We start from the raw sequence: 21,687 nt of genomic DNA, 5'->3' as shown, positions 1-21,687 counted from the left end.
AATCAGCATCACGGGGCAGTGAGGGCAGATTTCAGCCCTAGCCAAAGGCAGCTAGGCTGCAGACTGACCCCTGCAACCCTCAGGATCCAAGGCAGAAAGATTATTTGGTGTCCCCACAGGGAAAGGATATAGGAACCTACTTACCTGCAGGGAAACCCTGTACTAAGCTGTGCAGGAGGACTCCGCATAAGAAATCATACAGCACCCCCAGGAAGAAATCGAACAGACTCTCCAGTGGAGAATGGCATAATGAATCACAGCACCCTCTTCTGGCTAGATACTCATCTGGGTCCCTGCTCCTCGGGCGGCCAGATCTTCTCCAGCTGGGTTGCGGAGAGGAAAGGGGAGATTAGTAAGGGAGCACATTCATTACAGCTGGTACCCTGCTCCAAAGAGCTAAATGAGACACAGCAAATAAAGCCATGGCACAAAGTAACTCTACAGCTTGGGTAAGTGAGAACATGGGCATTAATGATGGGGGGGAAAAGACACCAGGGCCAGATTATAGGCCTGGGGGAGAGGGAGCATGGACCTGCCACAGAGAGAGAAAGGGAGAGAGAGGTCAGAAGGAAAGATTTACACACAGGCAGTGGGACAATTGTCCAAACATCAGCACTGCCAACTCTGGTGCTATTTGCAGTTTTTCTTAAAGCCCCAGCTGCTGGAGTCAAGTGATCACAGGAGAATCTCTGCTTCCATTTAAAAAAAAAAAAAAAAAGTTTCCAGACTTCATGGTTAGAGAAAAGGTTGAAACCTGACCTCAGCGCTCTCTAACAGCACAGAAGGCCCAAAGTACAATAGGTAATCCTTTAAAAAAATTAATCAATTTTTAAACCACTTGGGGGAGGGATATTCTGCAAGGGGGGGCTGACTTGTGAATTTGCAACACTGACATCTCCAATGACCTGTGCTGATCCCACATTTAGACATTCAAGCCCACAGCAAGGTCCTTGATTCATAAACCCAAATGCAGACTTGGATGCCACCCACACTGACCACATGGCTCTTTGTCCCCCTCTAGTGATTAGGCCAGGTAGAGACATTTCTGAGTCTGCTACTGCCTGCAAGCTAACAGCCTGGGTCCCTTAGCTCTGGCAATAGAGGGAGATACTTTTAGATCTAGACACACACACACACGGCCAGTTCATGCAGATTAAGCCTGCATTCCAATTCAAGCATTAAGTCTGAGTAGTGGGGCTTGCGATGCCTGTAGGAAACCTGTGGATCGTGAGATTAACCCTGGCCCATTCTTAAACACATGGCTAGAAGGTTGGTATGACCTAATTTAATTTCTTTTCTAGTTCCTAGACCCTTGACACAATTTTATTCTTGTTGCACTTATAGATTTTCTTCTAATGAACTTCCTGTTAAATAGCTCCTATTTCACTTATGATGTAGTCAGGAGCCAATCAAGAGAAAAGCCCTCAGTATGGTTAATTAACTCACCTTTTAAAAAAAAATCATGCTGCAGTTCCTAGGCTCCCAGAACTTACACAGATCATTTCAGCCATCAATGAAATGTGGCCACTTCTGGGGTAGAACATGACAGCTATTTAACAGTGTACAGCAGCACTGCACAGTAGTTTAGGACAGGAAGTGAAGTCTAAAATAGCCAAATAATTATGTTCCACTCATTTCAACCTGCGGACTGAGGACTCTGGGCATTACCCTGTGTGGCGCGGAGTACCCTCAGCTCCAGATCAGCCTCTCAGGGGTGCATGGCCCAGTGTGTGTCAGACGCTCACCAGATAAGGATGCCATGGTGGCCATAGGGTGCATCTTACTGAAGCGGGGAGCTCCAGATAGCTTTGAGACATCTGACCTGGCCTCATGACACAGGTTAGCATCATCTCCGCTTCGCAGACAGGGCAGAGGTGGAAAATGAGAGGTCAGCCAGTGAGCAAGGAGTAGAAGTCAGGTCTCGGGACTCCCAGTCCTCTGGCCTTCACCAATGGAGCAGCCTTGCTTTGTCCCTGCTCGCCCCAAGACCTTGTCCCCATCAGGGAAGCACACTTTTATCGCAAGGGGAGACCCTAAGACGCATACAGGCTGCAGAGCCTAGCACTGATGCAGATATTGCTGCAAGCAAGGCAGAAAAAGCCACAGTGTTGGGGTGGGAAGCTCTCGAGTTGCTAAATGCAACAGACTAACCCCTTCCCTGCTGTTTCCCCTGGCAGGTTGCAGGAGGGCCTGGTTGGCTGTCTCCCCACGGTGGTCTGGGAATGAACTGACTATTCATTGACCTGGTCATGGTGAATGAGGACAGGTGGATAAAGGCTGCTGGAGACAGTGTGTACACAGACAGTAGTGATCTCGCTGTTTGCAGTTGGAGATGCAATGCAGCAGAGCTGGAGTCATGGAAAGGGTTTCAAGGCAGTTTTCTCTGTAAGCTCTATTGGACACTCCCCATCTAATGTCTATGGTTTAAAAAATATTCCTGAACTACCTACTTCTTGTTTGAAATTGAGCATTTGGGATCTCGTGGCATGGAGAACTTTTGTGGGCAGGCTTAAAATGAATTGAGCAAAGGTCTCTAGAGATACGTGCGTGAGGTTTTTCACTTTGTGGAGAGTCTTCTAACTTCTCTGGGAACAGCAGGTCAAAACCAGCTCAGTCTAAGAGCACCTACCCGTAACATGGTTGATACATTTGTCCTATAGAAGACTTAGTACACTGGACTGTATCTGGACTTCAGAATTTGGTGCGTGTGTTTGGGGTGGGAGAGGAATGAGGTACAGGTGGATTTAGGGCATAAGACTTACTAAAAGAGGCTGGGTGGTTAATTTTGGAGTTATTTGCCATGAATCCTTAAACCTTTTGCAAGCTCATTGAGGTCTCTGTGGAGGTTATAAACTTCTTGAGATCTGGTTGAGTGTATAAACCTCATAGGCGTGCAGCTACTGTAACCCCAGTAGCGTTGGTTGATTACTAATTCCACAGGGTTCTTACTGGGTCAAATCCTTCAGTAAAATCGACCTGCATGAAGGAATTTAGAACCCGCGCAATGTTTCTGCAAATCTTCTAATTTCCACAAATTAAACAAGGTGCTTCCCAATCCCACATGTCAAAAATTCCATTGTTAAAACTGCAGTGAGTGGAGCAGGCTGGGTGGGGCTGTGACCTAGGCTAGCTTCTGACCATGTTGTACGTTCCTTGCCAGGGCGCCAGACTTCCTGTGCTATGTTTGCTGCACTTGGGCCCTGGGCTGTGACTTTGAGTTACCCAGACATCCCACCCCTTTATTTCATTTCATTACCGCTTCCAGGGCATTAGCAAGTCGCTGTGGAATGGGCGCTGTTCTGCACATGACTGTCAGAGGGCTGTAGCTTGGTCCAATCAAAACCCATTTCCTTTGGAACAAACAGCACAGCTCCTCGATGGAGGCAGAGCCAGGCGACGGAATCAAACAAAGGGAAACTCCCCTCAGGGTGAAATCAATTAAGATGTGGCACCATCTCTATGGGGAAGGGGTTTAACCCCATTACTTGGGGCATTTAAAATGGGACAGAATGAAGTACTGAAGAAGAGACTGGAGGGAACAATCCTGCTTGGGCCCCACTCAGCTCATGACTCCATGGGAATACCCACTATTCCGTGCCAGGAAACAAGCAGGCTACCTTCTCCCCCATTCCAGAGAAAGTTTCTAGGCTGCCTGGCTGCAGGAACAACCTTGAGAACGTGAGCCGAGAGGAGCCACTGCAGTGATGCCTGCCTGAGTCTCCAGGGAGCCTGAAACAAACAGAGGTGTGAACTGTTCCACTCACCTCCGTTCAGGCCCTGTGGCCTCGGAAGCAGACATTTCCCCAAAATGCGACAGAACGCAGCCTTTTGCTGCAGCACTGGCTATTGTCTTGTCTCCTTGCCCTGCTGGGACTTGCCCGCCGCGGCCTTGCACTCTCCATCTTTACCCCCACAAGGGGGGGGCGGGGGTCCCAGCGCTAGCTCCCTGCTCTGCTCCAGGCAGCTGTGAGTGAGAGCTGGAGTCTAGCTTGCCCCTGGCAGGAGCCAGAAGCACAGGCTAGCGAGCGGGGTTGCCTGGAGGAGTGCAACTGAGGCCTGGGGAGGGATGAGTGCTGAAGCAAGCAACGAGCTCTGGACTGCCCTGGCACATAGGGGGGAAGGGGGGAGCAGGGGAGGGTTTGGAACTGGGCCATTTCAACAATGCGGGAGCCAAGCCCAACAGTTACATCAGTGATTATTTTCTACTATGAGCCAGGGAACCCTGTGATTGGAGGTGGAGGGCGGGAGGGAGGAAGAAGGCAAGCTAACATTTACACAGAGTTTAGTCTCATTGCTCCATGGAGAACAGGGCCCTGCAGACATGTATGTGCCAGCTCCAAGATTCCAGAAGGCTCACAATTTCCTGCACTGCAGATTCATCCACTCATGCACTGCGCTGCTCCAGCACAGCTCTCCTCCTCCCTTGTTGGATCCTAGCCTACACCACCACCACTTACTCCATCTATCTCCTTAGCCCCACCTGTGCAACTGCTGTCCCAACTCTCTCTCCTCCACTCTATGCCACAAACCCTGCCCTCCCCAAGTTTCCAGTCACATCTTCCTGGCACAGCAGCATTCCCATTCTACAGACCAGGGAGATGAGGGGCAGAGAGGCTTAGGGACCCACTTAAGGTCACTCAGCATCAGAACCCAGGAGTCCTGGCACCCAAGTCCACGCTGTAACGACATGACATCGCCACGTCGCTATTACTAACAGAGTGAAAGCAAGCGCTACAATTCCATCAGACGACAGAGTCCCAAAGAAAGGAAATTAATTACTACTTGCAGGGCAATAATTAGCTCATATTTATGCCCCTAGCCTGTCCCCTTTCAGCCTCGGTCAGCACATGTATACGGCATGTCCCCTACCCTACATTGGACACATATGGATAAGAGCTCAGAGTACACACAGGCAACTGGACTTCTGAAGACCCTGTTTGATCATATAACATTGGGCAGGTGAAATTTCCTCTCATTCCACATGGGAGCGAGGCACTGGGACAAAGGTACAGCACTCCTCATTCAGCCGGCAGTCTGTTAACGCTTACACCTGCCTCCAGTTCCAGGGCAGGGAATGAGACACACCTGCTACAGCTGGAGGGGAATGAGACAAATCTGGTACGCCTGTGGGGCAAAGTGCATCTGCCACCAGCCAGGGAGATAAGCTGTCACCCGGGGGCAGGCAGCAAAAATGGTGACAGAAACATCGCTGTACCTGCCATCAGTTAAAGGAGTGGGAGGAAGTGGGACCTGAGATAGATCTGTATGGGCAGAGGGGCACAATGCATCTGCCACGTGGCCCCGAGTGACAAGGATGCAGATGCAAAGGTAACACACTGGGCTAGATGACTCAATGCTTCTCCCCACCTGCAGTATCTCTGTTGGTAGGACCAGTCTCCCAGGCCCCCTGCTGGAAGGAAAGGTACATACTTACCACATCAGGTACTGTGCCATTAGAAGAATATCGATCTTGTAAACACCTGAGTCTCCGTCACACAGGTAGATTTTTTTTTCTTTACAGACATAAAATCAAAATAGGACACACAAGCCAAAATACCTGTGCACAGAGACGTGTGCCGGAATAACTAGAGGTGAATTACAGCCTATTTTGTTATTTTGATTCCAGTTTGTGAGCAGACAAGTCCTTATGGTTTAAGGCCAAGCATTTCAGAAGTGGGTGCCTATTCTGTTTGCGATCCACAATCGCTCCCAAAACTGTTTAAATGGATAACCTCACTCTGATCTGTGCCCAGGTTTCGGCAGTTTAACCGAGTCAGTTAGGACAAACACCATTGGTTTAAGGCAGATCTCGAGGTTATACATTTCCCATTCATAACTGCACAGAGATCTAGCAGAGAACATTTGCTACATTCTCTTTAAAAACCTTAGTGACCCCGTGTAGATCCTGATGAGAATTGTTAAGCACAGCCAGTTCTGTAAATTACACTGACAATTCTAACCAAGCAAGATGACTGTTCAAGACAGCCAGTGGATTCTCTTTCTTGTTAAGACATTGTTGTGTTCTCCTTCCTGTGCGATAGATAAGTGCTGAAATATTAACTGTAATAGTCCAAAATGCAAGTGCTTATAGTAGCAATAACAGTGGTTATATCCTGGCATTTCAGGCAGCCAGATGCTTTGATCCCTGAAACATTAAGTTTTGGGAAGGAATTCCCACCCTTTCCCTAATAGCTTCTCTCCTACACTCAGAGCTGCCCCCCGCCATTTATTTGTCTACAGAGAAGCATACATGGAATTCAGCTGGGTATAAGCCCACAGCCCTGACTGATTTAATTAAATAGCATTTCTACTACAGCACTCTTATCTACAGGTGGATAAGCCCGATTCAACACCAACAGACTCGAGCCTGGACATATATATTTAGGCACCATCTGAAAGTGGCCCGATTTTCTGAAATGCTGAGCACCTGCACCTCCTGTTGAAGGTGAGGTGACTCCCATGGTTTGAAACCTCTGTTTCCAGAGAGGACCCACAACTGTTAACCTTTACAAAATATTTTGCACACTCTAATCACTTTACAGATAGTTACGCGTCTGGTAGATAAGTACTGCTGCCAATTTATAGATGGAGAAATGGACACATGGACAAGTCTTGACAATACTCCTCAGTAAAACTAAAAAAAAAAAAAAAAACACACTGGAGCCTGCACCAGCAGTAGCACAGACCTGGGCAGAGGCAGCATGTGCAGGGAAGGAAGCAGTGAAACTAACAAGAATTACATTGGTTTCACTCTGCTGCTGCTGCTGGGGGAAGCTCTGAGCAGAGAGACATCACACACGGGGAAAGGATCGCCCACAAACCATGGCTACTGGAGAGGTGTGACAAGACCTACCCCACCCGCCGTTCACACAGAAGCCTGGAGTCAGTGGGGCAGATAGTGAACTGCCCCATCCCAAAGACTAGTGCATGGAGTGTGGGGTGGAGGGGGGAAGAGAAGAGAAAACCTCTTCCCTGTTCCACCAGCCAAGAGAGGGCACTCGCTTCAAATGCCTCAGACACCTGGTAGTCGAAGGCTGATAGGAAAGACAGTCCTTCCAAACAAGGTTGAGGGTCGGCATCCTGACGGGAATCCTGGCTCACAAAACACAGAAGCATATTAAAAGCAGAGACACGACAACTTCCATACCCCAATTCTGAAGTTTACAAGGGGCAGCCGGGCCAACGTGCACTGAAATGATTTTGGCGTCGCCTTAACATTGCTACTTGTCTCTGCGGGAGGTGTGAAATCAGGTCAGGCGAGTATATTTATGCACACGTTCTGTTGTTAGAAACAGACAGAAGTAAGCTCAGAAAACATTTCTTCATTACCATTGGATTCCAGAATGGAATTTCAGACCCAAGAAAGCCCATAATTAATTTAAATTCCATCGCTAAGCACTTCAGTCAGATCAAATCTCTAACTGCCTGGCCTAGCGAACAGAAGAGAATACCACACTTGGCAAATATAAATATATATATATATTTTTTAAAAGGAATCGGCCCCAACCCATCAACCTGAATTTCCTATTTTGATCACAATTACAAATGAAGCAGGCGAGCTAGTCATAAAACCCATCAGCAGAGTTCTTGCAATCGGTGTATGTAACAAATGCACATAAGAGCTGTACAACTCCCCGGCAGCGTCCAGATGCTTCAGTGCTTCCAGAATACTTGTAGATGCAAACCCAAGTGAGCAGCCTACAGAACGCCAAGCCGTAGATGTTCAAAATGCCCCTGGGTCCTATCCCCGTCCATCACTTGCTGGCTTACTGGACTCACCCGTCTCCTTTAATTAACGGGAATGAAGGAGTGTGCAGCCCAGGATGAGGGGAGGCGAACATGGGCTCTCCTGGATTTAGGACCTGCAGTAAGCTTCAGTCCTAGCTGGTTGCTTCTACCCCCCCCCCCCCCACTCAGCTACAAGATAAACGAGGAACTTTTCATCCAAATTGGGGTAATCTCGGAGCCGGGAGATGCTGCTTCAATCCGGAAGCAAGATCCCCGCTTTATTTCCTACCAGCCCTGCCTGGGGTGGTCCCACTCCCTGCTGTCACCTTCCCCAGCTCAGCCTGGGGCGATGCACTGCCCAGAACCTCGACAGGCTTCTCAACCCCCCGTTACACTAACGCGTTCTGCTCGGGGAGCGCAGCCGGAGTTTGGCTCCTTCGCAGCCTCCAGCGCTGTGCAGCTGTTTGCCGCACCTGGAACGGGACAAGCCCCCCGGGGCAGCTGCTAGCTCCAGCCCGGGCCAGGACACGGGCGCAGGAAGCGCTAGGCAGGGAAGTTCTTGCAGCAGCAGTGGGGAGGCGGATCTGCCCAGCCAGGCGCCGGCAAACTTGGCCCGGGAGTCCCCCCCACTCACACCTACCGGCTTTGCAGGGGTCGCGGTACCCCGGCTGCTGCTCCAGGCTCTCCTCCTCCGCCAGTCCCCAGGAGCCGGGCGCTCCGCGGGCAGCCGGCACCCGCAGAAGTAGCAGCAGCAGGGTCCCGAGAGGGGCAGCCCAGCCCATAGCGGCTGCAGAGCGAAGCCCGGGGCGGGCTAGGGGCGGCTGCAGCGGCCGCCGGGCACTGCACGGAGCTCCCCGCGCCGGCTGCCTCTGCCTGGGGCGATGCAGCTGCGCTTGCAGCTGGGGCAGGGCAGGAGCAGTGCCGGGCTCCCGCCCCCGCCGCGGTCTGGCTGGGCTCGGCCCCCGTCACTCAGGGCACGAGGAAGCCAATCCGAAAGCACCCGCGCCCCGGCTCCTCCTTCCAGGGGAAGCCCTGCGAGCCGCGGGGGCGGCGGGGCAGAGTCGGGAGGGAGGGAGGGGGGCGCTGCGGGCTGGAGGTTCCTTCGCCTCCTCGGAGCTGCTGCTGCGAAGCAGGAAAGAGGCAAAGAACCGGACCCAGGAGCGCACCTGGGCTCAGCCAGCCAAGCCCAGCCCGCAGCCCCACCTACGCATCTGCCCCCAGGGCTGGCCTGGGAGCCCAGACCTGCCCGCAGCGCTATGGGAGATCCCTGGCTTCCCCATCGCCCGGAGCAGACCTCGCCTGCAGCGCTGCAGCCGGTACCCTATTCTCCCAGCCCTACCTACCAAATACCCTGAGAGAAGCTGCTTCCATTCAGAAATACCTCCCGCCTCTGACCACACACTTCTGTCACCTACTACCCCACACTGAAACTCATACAGGGTAACAAACAGCTACAACCCATACTGGATGGGGATCCCCCCCCCCCCCGAAACATTTTTCTTGAGCCACCTCTTCTGACCTTTAAACAACCACCCAAGTCTTTCCAAGCTCATTTCCAGAAGCAAACTCCCTGCCAATCAAGACACCCCCCCCCACACACACAACCCCCCCCACAACACCCCCACCCCCAAGATCCTTGGGTTCACATGCTTATCACAACATGTGATGTACTTCAATCAGTGCGCTAGATGCCCCAACAGCAGCTAAGGTGGGTGAAACCAGACAATCACTACACTCCAGTGAACTCACACAGGAAAACGATAAGACAAACACCACATCACCTATGGGTGAGCCCTTCTCACAAAGAAGTGATCACTGCATATCTGACCTCTCAGTCCTCATCCTCAATGGGAACCTGCACAACACTTTCCAAAGACAAACTTGGGAGCTTCAGTTCATAACCTTGCTAGATACTAAAAACCAGGACTGAACAGACACACTAGATTTATGGCTTATTACAACAATCCATAACTCACTAACAACCTCTGCCTCCAACTCACTATGACTGGAGCAGTCTTAATGGTCCACTTCACCTCCAATGGTCCATTGAATGACCATTCATACTACTTCTAAGGAATCATTGCCACCTTGTGTTTAGCTGTGACACTCGAAGTACCTTCCCCAGACCTGAAGAAGAGCTGTGTGTGAGCTCAAAAGCTTCTCTCTCATCAATAGAAGTTGGTCCAATAAAATATATTACCTCACCCCCATTGTCTCCTATCACTTACAGAGAGGGAAACTGAGGTTAAGTGTCATGTCATAGGTCACATAGGAAGCAAAGGACAACACTCCAGTCTTCCCAATGCATACTTCTCTGCACCAGCCACTGGAGTCTCACCCAGCAGCCCATCACTTGCTCCAGCCCAGGACTCTCAGGGTTCGCCCGGAACAGGTTCAGTAGTTACCCCAATGCCCCTTTAAAACTATTCAAACCAGCCTCAGGAAGACAACTGAGAAAAAGTAGCCAGCACTCAGATAGTCCTTATGGAAGTGGGGTTGTGATCCAGAGCAGTGAGCCAACCTATGAGCCTCCTAGCCCTGAGGACCAGCAAGGACTCCCACAGGATATTCGTCAGCCTCTGGTCAGCCAAGCAGCCATCCTAGGTAGACTACCCTGACCATCCTGCATTTCTCCAGGAAATTAACCTCAGAAGTCAAGCTCTGCTCCAGATGGACCAACACAGGAGACTGACTAGTCACCTCTGCTGCCAGCCACATGCAGTAAGAGCTCCTCCCTTCCTAGTCTATCTAGGCACTCCTCTGGCATCAGTATTAGCACTATATCCCTTTGCCCACACCTGTACAATCCCATCCAGCAGGACTTGCCTCTTGCAGCAAAATCCCATCCTTTGTGCCTGGTACCTCTAACTGTAGAAGAGGCAGCACTGATTTTCTGCAGCAACCTGGAAGCAGTTTAAATGAACAGCAGAGTCAGGTTTTGAGAGCTACAGATAGGCACTAGCTGTAGAGCATTTTTATAATATCTAGTATATACTCGTTACCTTCTGACAGGAGTGGAAATACATGGTTTGATACAAGTGTTAGTAACGTGCAGGGATCCAGTTAAGCATTATTTTACATTACAATTCTAAACCCCATAGCTTTCCTTCCTTTGGGAAGAGAACTGGACTTGTAAAACCATTAGCAAAAGAATGAAACATCAAAAAAGTCCATCCCCTCCATCCACTCAAACAAGGTTACTGCAGTTTGGCCATTTTAAACTACAACAGGTAGGCTATTTTACAGAAACTTGTGTCCTGAAATAGTTTAAATAGAGCAGAGCCTGGCAAAACAGGAAGGCTGCTCATTATACTGGCTGTAAGTGGGACACGAGCAAAAAGCGATATGCACCATACTGCTGGATCTAATATCAGTTGTGAAGGGCTACAGCGAACAGCGTTTGTGCATTGGCTCTTGTCTACACTAGACATGCAGGCCCCTAGTGTAGATGCAGCATGCACAGACATGAGTTTTTCAGACAGCGTAGAAACACCACCTTCCTGAGCGACATTAACTATGTCGACAGAAACACTGTCAGCACAGCTGCATCTTCACCGGGGTTTTGCCAACATAGCTATGTGAACCAGTGTTTTTTCACCAGCGATGGATGCCATAGCGATACCAACAAAACTTTGTAGCGTATACCTGGCCTTAGAATCATAGACTATTAAGGTTGGAAGAGACCTCAGCAGGTCATCGAGTCCAATCTCTTGCTCAAAGCAGGACCAACACCAACTAAATCATCCCAGCCAGGGCTTTGTCAAGCCGGGCCTTAAAAACCTCTAAGGATGGAGATTCCACCACCTCCCTAGGTAACCCATTCCAGTGCTTTACCACCCTCCTAGTGAAATAGTGTTTCCTAATATCCACCCTAGACCTCCCTATAGCGAGGTGAGACTCACCGGCACGGCGCCTCCTGCTGGTCATCCTGGGAATTAGCTCTTTTCCAGCTCCAGAGCACCTGCTGCTGGCCGATGTCCCGCTTGCCTCAGGCCCCCGTGTCCCTCCTGGACCCCGGTGCCTCTTCCCTCAGGGTTCTGTCCTCTGCAGTCTGGATCTCCCCTCCCAGGGGAACCCCCAACTAGACCATAAAGCATTTTTAAAAGCAATAGTGCCTGCAACAATGCACCGTGCAGCACAGTTTGTTTCCTGGCTTGTGACGGCCATATTCCATACCGAAGTTGCTGCCCCTCTGTTTATTTTAAGTCCTTGCTGGAGAGATGCACTATAAGAACAGCCACCTTTCCACATGTGAGGTGTCTGGTGGCTGTCTCACAGGGATCCATTCTCTCCCTGATCTTATTCAATATCTGCATGAAGCCTAGATGATATGGTCAGTCAGTATGGTCTAAAGTGGCAGCAATCACCATATATAAAGATGCTAGCACCACCAACCTGGCCCAGTGCTTGAAGATCAGCTCATGGAAAACAGGAGCTGGCTGATGCTGACCTGGAGAGAGAGGTTATGCTGGTGGGTACAGGACAGCAGGTACAGGATACAAAAGCATTTTAAAGAATGTGCAGCCATGATGCAAGTTTTTTTTGGTTGAAGACAAACACCCATCATCTGTCAATCCATTCCATAGCTTCGGAGTGCTCCTGAATTCTTCACTAAGCTCTGAAATAGCAGCTTCCAGGAGTGGCGCACTCCACTATCTTGCAGCCAGCTAGATGACTTCATCCCATCCTGGCCAGCGAACAGCAACCTAGCATCAGTTATACACTCCTCTGGACTATAGCACTGTGATACACCTGGGTATGAAGAAAAGAGCCCTTAAGAAACTCTGACTGGTACAGAACACTGCAGCACAGCTCAACAACATGACCTACTGCACATCACACCTGCCCTTTGCTCCCTACACTGGCTTCCCATAGAATATCGCATCAAGTTCAAAGTCTCAGTCCTTATCCTGAAGGCACGTCAAGGGCTGAGCCCAGGGTAGCTAGAAGATGAACTAAAGCTCCAGGATGAAAACTATGGCCTTGTCTACACCATGTGGCTAAATCAATGCCACTGTGATCAATGCCTTAAGCTCTACGCCTCTTGCGGAGGTGGAGTTAGGTCGATGTAGTGGGCGACTTACACCAACGGGAGCACTACTGTAGTGCAAGCACTTACATAGTTAGGTTGCCTTGCATTGATTTAACTCTGTAGTGTAGACCAGGCCTTAGTCATGAAGCTAGATTACTGCTACTGACTTTAGCTGGGATTTACCATGAGCTGCCCTCCTTCCCCTCTGCACACAGTACCATCTCCTAGATAAAAGTCAGGTTAGAGCACATAAAGCACAAGCACACTCCCTGCCCATACTGGCTTCACATCTGACTCTTGACCTGGTTCTGATCTTTAAAAGCTTCAATGAGTTAGGGCCTAGCTGTAGCTAGCTTTGATATTGCCTCTCTTCACAATTTACTAAACAGCTGCACTCAACAAGGACTCTGCAATCAAGCATCTTCATTGTGAAACTCAGGGACTAGGAAGGTCCAGTGAAAGGCCCTGGACTGTGGAATTCCTTACCAAACCACAAAAGAACAAGCTTGGCCACCATTTGGGCAGGCTCCATCAAGTAGTAAGATGGTCTACAAAGTAGACCTTGTCAGGCTAACAAATAGAATTCCCATTGAAGAATGCTGTGTGCCCAGGGAAGTGTTTGTGCATGTCCTTTTTGGACATAATACTCATGTATGGCTCAGATACTGCAATGATGTACACACTGGAAATGCATAATGCAACAGAAATTACACTGTGGAAATGGAAGAAAATACTGACAGTATCTTGACTTCTGCTGTGAGCAGAAAGGTTTAACTGCTGCTCTTTGGTGTCCCAGCTGCAGCGTTGCAGATGCAGTATTTTCTTCCATTTCCCCAAACACAATAAACTCCAGCTCCACAATTTTACACCTTCCAGAAAGTGGCATTTCAAGGGGAACGGGAAAGTGGATGAATAATAATTGCTTTAATCAGAATAAATGTTAAGAGTTTATTCCTGACCTTTGGAAGAATATCTTTGATAGAGGTATCATCCTTAAGGAGAGCTGCCACCTTGTTTTTAAGGCATCTGCTAATACAAGGAGTTCTCATCCTTATTCCTTCTTCTGGAAGTTAATCTCCCACTTCCTATGGCACCACATGCCAAAGTTATCACTGGTTCTAGTGGTAAATCAAAGGATGTGCCAATTCCCCTAGCACTTTGCTTTTATGAGACTAGGCACATTCTCCCCTCCTGCCTACTTGAAGGGGTAGCTGCTCCACTCCCTCCAGGATGGGTCCTGGCAGCACTGTTCTCCTGTGAGGGGAGTAAATACTTGAACATCTCCAACACTGGGAATGCAGCCTCTCCTGCTATCAGCACTATGGTTCAGCAAAGCTACCTGAGTGCTCATTAGTGGGATTCAGCTGTGTGCCATCAAGGAGTGGGAACTGTCTTGTGACCACATGGAAATCCTCTGCTGACCATCTTCAGGGTGGCAGCCCATAGGCTGGGAACTCTGTGCTAAAACAAAGGTCCCTTTGTAGAAATTAGCACTCAATACTTGCTTCAGGTCTGAATAAATAAGTCAATGAATGTTTGTGGTTTCCTAGTTCTGTGGATTAGTTTGTGCAAGCCCAGCTAATTGTTCTAGCCAGGTGATCACTGTTATCCAGATGAGTGAATTTACACATACATAGCAGCAAAGTCTCTTTGTGAGGATACAACTTCTAGACTTCTAAAACCAAGGGAGCTCAACCCTTCTTTGAAGGCCCGTTTGGCATTCTCCCAAGCGGGAACATTCTTTAACTTGCAGCCAAGTGATGTTCAAGGAGTGACATTTCTTTCCCTCACTGAAAAAGATGACTTAATCTTTACAGCCAAGTGCCCGGATCAGTGCAAGGCACATGCACACACATCAAACCCCAACAGAAAAAGGCTTGTGAAATGTGGTTTTTTTTATCCAAGAAGCTAAATGGCCCCTGAAATGTAAAATATAAACAATGTGATTTGGTGAGAGACAGAATCTTGCTTCCAAATGTTTGACAAGAAGGCTAACGACATATTGGGCTGCATTAGTAGGAGCATTGCCAGCAGATCAAGGGAAGTGATTATTCCCCTCTATTGGGCACTGGTGAGGCCATATCTGGAGTATTGTGTCCAGTTTTGACACCCCTCCCCCCCCACCCCCCGCTACAGAAAGGATGTGGACAAATTGGAGAGTCCAGCGGAGGGCAACGAAAATCAGGGGGCTGGGGCACATGACTTACGAGGAGAGGCTGAGGTAACTGGGCTTGTTTAGTCTGCAGAAGAGTAAGGGGGGGATTTGATTGGAAGCCCTCTTCAGGTAGTTGAAGGCTTCTAAGATGATGGAGCAAGGCTGTTCTCAGTGGTGGCAGATGACAGAACAAGAAGCAATGGTCTCAAGTTGCAGTGGGGGAGGTCTAGGTTGGATATTAGGAAACACTATTTCACTAGGAGGGTGGTGAAGCACTGGAATGGGTTACCTAGGGAGGTGGTGGAATCTCTATCCTTACAGGTTTTTAAGGCCTGGCTTGAGAAAACCCTGGCTGGGATGATTTAGTTGGTGTTGGTCCTGCTTTGAGCAGGGGGTTGGACTAGATGACCTCCTGAGGTCATTTCCAACTCTAATGTTCTATGATTCTATGACTACCTGTTTTCCTCAAAACTAGTATTCTAAATTCTGGAAGTTCAGAATCTCTCTACAAGAAAAAACATGAATACAAGTCACTTTGGAAACCCCAATGTGGGATAAGTAAAGTGGGTAAAGATTTCCACCCATCTATTTCAGATTAGTATTTGTGAACTAAATAGAAATTCCTTATCCTCAGTGGAATATGTTGTACAAATAAGATTGCAGGGCCAAAACCAGACCACTTGGTTCATCCAGGACTGCTTCTTATCACATTTCAACTCCTGTAACTATATTTGAATCTTCAAAGAGATGATGCCTCAGCCACTTCCATTAGGAGTCTAGTCCACTGTCACAGTCCCAAAGTACTCTGACAGTAAAAGGTGAGATTTCCTTCCTTGGCCTCCACTACTGCTCATTTCTACCTTTGCCAAATGTGTGAATATTTTTCCTCCTTCATTTATAAAATTATAAGGGTATGCATGGACTTTGAGTATGGATGCCCTCTGAACCCCAAGCACGCTCTCCTACAGATTTTCAATTCCTTAGCTCCCTCATTCTTGTTTTTCTCTTTTCTTCCTAACTATGGGGAGCAGAATTCCATGGTACTCCAGATGCACTTGCACTAGATCAGGGGTAGGCAACCTATGGCACGCGTACCGAAGGCAGCACGCAAGCTGATTTTCAGTGGCACTCAATGCCTGGGTCCTGGCCACCAGGCCGGGGGGCTCTGCATTTTAATTTAATTTTAAATTAAGCTTCTTAAACATTTTTAAAACCTTATTTACTTTACATACAACAACAGTTTAGTTATATATCATAGACTTATAGAAAGATCTTCTAAAAACGTTAAAATGTATTACCGGCACGCGAAACCTTAAATTAGAGTGAATAAATGAAGACTCGGCACACCACTTCTGAAAGGTTGCCGACCCTGCACTAGATTATGCAGGGCATCAATCTTTACCCTGGCTTTGCCATGTATTGTAGCCTATAGTGATGATGCTTATGTTTATATAGTAATGTTAAAATATAAGTAGGGCCAAAAATGTATTTCTCAAAAATTGGCTTGACCATAGTCAGAAAAGGCCGGTAAAGTATGAGTAAAAGTGAAGTGAGACAATTCAGAAGCAAGTTGAAGATAAGTTATGTTGTAACTGGCTTTTACAAGTTTTTTAGATAAAATGTTAATGTTTTGGATGCTTAATGTTAAAATGTCAATAAGAAAGTAAAAAAATAATTATAGTAAAGGTGGATTTAATGTTAATTAAGGGACATTCTAATTGATAATTAAAAGGTTAGCATTTTAGATTAGGCACGCCTATCTCCCATCAAGGTACTGTCAGAGAAAGGGCTATACCTATTTTCCTCATTTAAGGACTGATCTCCCCTAAACGTAGCATTTCATCTTACAATTTAGTATAAATCCAGTGTAATATTGTAACCTGTTTGCTTAACTAACTACTTTATATTAAGTTTTTACTTTCATCACTCATTGTGTCATTCACAACCCCTCACTAAATTAAATTATCTATAGCCCCCCTGAAGGCAGGAACTGTAAATAATTCAGTTTGTTTTTATTAATTATTTTTAAAATTACTGTCTGGGAACACACAAACCAAAGGTTACAATTGGTGCTGAAACCCAGGTCTGGGCAATGCAGGACTGAGTGGATTGTGGGGGTTATTGGGGAGTGAAAAAGTCAGGAAAGCTTCAGGGAGCAAAACTTTTCCTTCTCACTTAGGCTGTTTACACTGTGCACCTTACAGCGGCACAGCTTTATGGACAACGCGCTGTCCACACCGTTGCTTTTCGTCGGTAAAACTTGTGTCGGTCAGGGGGTGGGTTTTTCCCCGCCCACACCCCTGACTGACAAAAGTTTTACCAACAAAAGTGCAGTGTAGATATAGCCTTAAGTTTCATACTGTAGCTGCAAAACTGTTTTGAGCAGTCTGTGGAACTGTTTTGGGTACTGCTTTTATCAATCCATAGTACTTTCTCTCCTAAGCAACTGCAGTTAAAACATTGGTAGTGTTACACAGGGGAATTGATTTTTTAAGTATATGGTTTGGTTGTTGGTGGTACTGAAGGTTACAGAAACCCAGAACCGGCTCAAAGACATAGGTGCAAAGCCATCCGGGAATTACCAGGATACAGCCAAGCAGTTACGCCTGGGCCTCATGTCTGTCCACAGCCCTAAATAGCATATTGTCTACATTGCAACAATACCCCCACGGCTGCCCCGTGTCAGCTGACTTGGGCTCGCAGGGCTACAAAAATTGCCGTGCAGATGCCTGGGCTCAGGCTGGATCCTGGGCTCTGGAAACCCCCCTTGTGGGATCCCAGGCTAGAGCCCGAACATCTACGGTGCAATTTTATAACCCAGTGGCCCGAGCCCAAGTCAGCTAACATGGGCCAGCCAGAGCTGTTTTAATCGCAGAGTACACAAACCCTTAGGCTGTAGAGACTGGACAGAGAAGTAATTTTCTTCTGGGACTGCCAAGGCTGGTGACAGTGCACTAGCCTTTAATTCCAGTGCCAGAGGGAGAATAGGGCTGACTGTGCTTCCAACTTAACTGTTAATTCTGGCTCACAGGTGTGGGGAGTTGACAGTGCTTCTCCCCTCACCTGTCAATAATCCCACTTCTCAGAGAGATCGAGGACTCCCAGTAAGGGTGTCCTTTTAATTCTGGAACTGACAGTGTTGTTTGGGAAAGTGACAGTGTTTTCCCCCATCGTCTAAAAACTGACTCCAGGCCAAGGTGACTGAAGATCCTAACACAGATAGTGGGAGGTGATTGAACAGCTTTCGAGTCCCAAAAGAATCCAAAGGATCACTGGAAAACTTCCACTAGTGATTCCATTCAGGAGGGTGACTGTGCACCTATCCTCCACCTACATTGATTCTGGTCCAAAGATAGGCTGAATATCCTTACTATCAGGGAAATTGAGTCGGGTTGCAGACATATAAACTTTAACATGCTACAAGTACATAATATTAAATAAACTGTTTTTTACACTAGTAACCGTACTCCCATGCACTGCTACAGGCTGGGAACAGAGTGGCTAGGCAGCAGTTCTGCAGAAAAGGTCCTGGGGATTACAGTGGACGAGAAGCTGGATATAAGTCAACAGTGTGCCCTTGTTGCCAAGGCCAACGGCATATTGGGCTGTATTAATAGGAGCACTGCCAGCAGATTGAGGGAAGTGATTATTCCCATCTATTCGGCACTGATGAGGCCACACCTGGAGTATTGCGGCCAGTTTTGGTCCCCCCATTATAGAAGGGACGTGGACAAATTGGAGAGAGTCAAGTGGAGGTCAATGAAAATGATTAGGGGGCTGGGGCACATGACTTATGAGGAGAGGCTGAGGGACTTGGGGTTATTTAGTCTGCAGAAGAGAAGAGTGAAAGGGGATTTGATAGCAGCCTTTAACTACCTTCAACTACCTGAAGGGGGGTTCCAAAGATGATGGAGCTCGGCTGTTCTCAGTGGTGGCAGATGACAGAACAAGAAGCAATGGTCTCAAGTTGCAGTGGGGGAGGTCTAGTTTGAATATTAGGAAACATTATTTCACTAGGAGGGTGGTGAAGCACTGGAATGGGTTACCTAGGGAGGTGGTGGAATCTCCATCCTTAGAGGTTTTTAAGGTCAGGCTTGACAAAGCCCTGGCTGGGATGATTTGGTTGGTGTTGGTCCTGCTTTGAGCAGGGGATTGGACTAGATGACTTCCTGAGGTCTCTTCCAACCCTAATATTCTATGATTCATTGTTGCAGTCTATTGTTCTCATCTCTCTTGGTCACTACTTGGGTTGGTTCCCACTTCCTTTGTGTTTGCCTATTCTTTGGTTTGGGCTTTTCAGCAGGATTTGATTATGCTCTAAGTTACAGCTCTAGGTTGTTAATGAAATTAAATTGAATTCCATTATTGATCCCTGTTGTCTCTCACTCGATGCTACTTTTTACCTCCATAACAAATTTTAAGCATGCCATAATATTTTTATGTGGTTAATAGTTATCTGAACTTTTCTATAGGTTTATTATCCCAACGTTTCTTTCTGTGTACTAAATCGGTAAATGGGCCAATACATTTGTTCTTCAGTGCAATACTTGAGATTTTGGTAGCAGAAAAAAAATTTATTCCATTTGCAACCAGACCCATTTATACATTAAAACTTAGGAAACATTTGAGTGATCTAGCCCTATTACTCAAAAAAGTGAAACAGCCTCAACAACACTTTGAGAAGTAGGTCGTAGTTTGCAGAGTGCTTTGAGATCACTGAATTTAAGATTTTATGTAAATGCAAAGTATTTTAGAAGTCATTCCATTTCCCCCGTCCCAAAGAAACATCAAATAATACTTCCCTCCATCGATCAGTCCTTGAATCTTGGGCAAATAAAGCAACTTCCTGCAATATTTCTTAAAACTTGTATTTTACTCAGAATAAGGGCCCCAGGTAGAAACAAAGGACCTCTCTCACAAAGGAAAGAGCAAAATGGGCTAAACCAGAAGTCCCCAAATTGTGGTATGAGAGCTTGATGCACCATCAATTCACTTCACAACCATTTAAGAAAGTGGTTTGTGAACCAATAAAGTTTGGGAACCACTGGGCTAGTCTATTGATTCCAATGATGCCAACTGCAATAGGGTTAAGCAAAACCATACAGGCCAACTTTGGCAAGATTCCTCTGGTGTTTGGAATTCTGTGAATGTGTCCGTTGGTCTTTCCAAAGAAGACTGCCATAAAAAAAGTACAGAAGAGAAGTGACACGCTGGAAATTAACAGCACCCCTCTAAACCTCTACCATCAGGAAAGAAGAGTTGCATTCCAACATCCACCCTGAGTTGTCCATTGCTGAGGAGCCTGGTGGCATATACTACCTGAATTTGTTACTAATTTGATGATTCACAAAAGTGTTTTTGATTTAATGAATTAGCAAAAGGAAAGTGGCTGCAACCCAAAGGAGTAGATCCTTCTTAATTACACAGAATGCACTCCTTGTCCATGCTTTATCATGAGTTTTTTGAGTATACATGATTATCTAAAACTTCTAACCTCAACCGCAGTGGCAGAGTCTGCTATAATATCACTGACCACAGAACATGCTAAACCTTTATCTAACTTTCAAGACTAAGACATTCTTAGCTTTAAAATATTTTAAACCTATTTTTAGTCTTACTTTGATCACTGCTACAGTTTTTGATTTATTGCGCTTTGTGTGGTTTAGACAAGGAAGCTTAACTGGCCAGTTTCAGATTTTCAGACAATGCTGCTGTGTTTTGGGTTGCAATTGCAAACACTTCTTGAGAGCAAGGCAAAGAGAAACTAAAGCTCAACTACAAACTGTTTTCAGCTAATGAAAAAAGGTTCTAATTACAACGGTTTAAAAAGCTTTTACAGAGCGTAAATACTGAATGTAAGGTTCCTAACTGCATCCCTGTAACACTGAATGAATGTATTAGAAAGCAGAGTTATTGACATAGGATTTTCTTCAGTTCTTAGGCTTGAAGGTGTTCCTGCTCTGGTAAAAGCATTAAACCTCCTTTTGATTAGACCTCCAAATAAAGCAGGAACAATGCTAATTAGTTCACCTGCCAACTGCTGGCCAGACACAAGAGGGAAACAAATAGAGTTTCCATTCCATTGTTGCACTACATGTGAGGGCACATTGCTACAGCACACACTAGGATAGCAGCTTGCAGCAATGGATACGATACACCACTTTCCTAGCAAATTAAAGTGATATAGTTAAACCAAGATGCTTGTAATTCCTAAGCAGCAAAACCATCAGATGACCCAAAAAGTAAGTCTTCCCTTCTACTAACTAGGCCAACAGAAGCCATGCTTTATCTATTGTTGAACCTTGCGGTCCTTTTTAAGACTATGATTCTATTGCCTTGGTACATTACAGGCATTGGAAATTTACAGATAAAAGAAAAAACTTGAGAAAATGGAAGTACAATAGACTGCAAACAATAACTTCCCTTTAAGGAAATTAAATATTTCCTGATATTCTCTGATCTTAATGCTTGGAATTATTCTCAGCAATAAGTGACTTTAGATGTAGACACCTCTGCATACCAGGTAGAAGATCAATTACCACTCTGGACTTTCAGAACAACCTTCTACAAAGCTCTACCAAAACTTTGCCACTGCACATCTTCAAATCCTTCTCCAAGAAGGAAATCTATTGTTTCATTAGCCAGCCTTTTTGCAACAAGACCTACTGCTGTAAAAAGCATCCCTACTTGATCAGAGCAAATTTGTTTGTTAGGTTTATGGGCTGAAATACAAATAAGATTTGAGAAATTCTCCAATTCAAAGGATGTAAGT

At 46.8% G+C, this 21,687-nt stretch overlaps 1 protein-coding gene across 3 annotated transcripts in view; it reads right to left on the bottom strand.

Annotated features, from left to right (window-relative positions):
• TLL2 (tolloid like 2) overlaps positions 1–9,291 on the bottom strand; it is a 176,970-nt gene extending 167,679 nt beyond the window's left edge. For 2 of the 3 annotated variants that reach the window (XM_065551583.1, XM_065551584.1), the window contains exon 1: positions 8,369–9,290. In XM_065551583.1, coding sequence (XP_065407655.1) covers positions 8,369–8,510 — 142 coding nt within the window. In that variant the 5' untranslated portion in view covers positions 8,511–9,290. Of the gene's footprint in view, positions 1–8,368 lie in introns of all 3 variants that reach the window. The other variant, XM_065551585.1, reaches the window with a different exon arrangement.
• Positions 9,292–21,687: the final 12,396 nt, after the last annotated feature.

Source organism: Chrysemys picta, chromosome 7 (genome assembly GCF_011386835.1).
Source record: "Chrysemys picta bellii isolate R12L10 chromosome 7, ASM1138683v2, whole genome shotgun sequence".
Taxonomy (NCBI): Eukaryota; Metazoa; Chordata; order Testudines; family Emydidae; genus Chrysemys; species Chrysemys picta.
The sequence above is the reverse complement of the archived record's forward strand: the minus strand, read 5'-3'. Positions and strand labels throughout refer to the sequence as shown.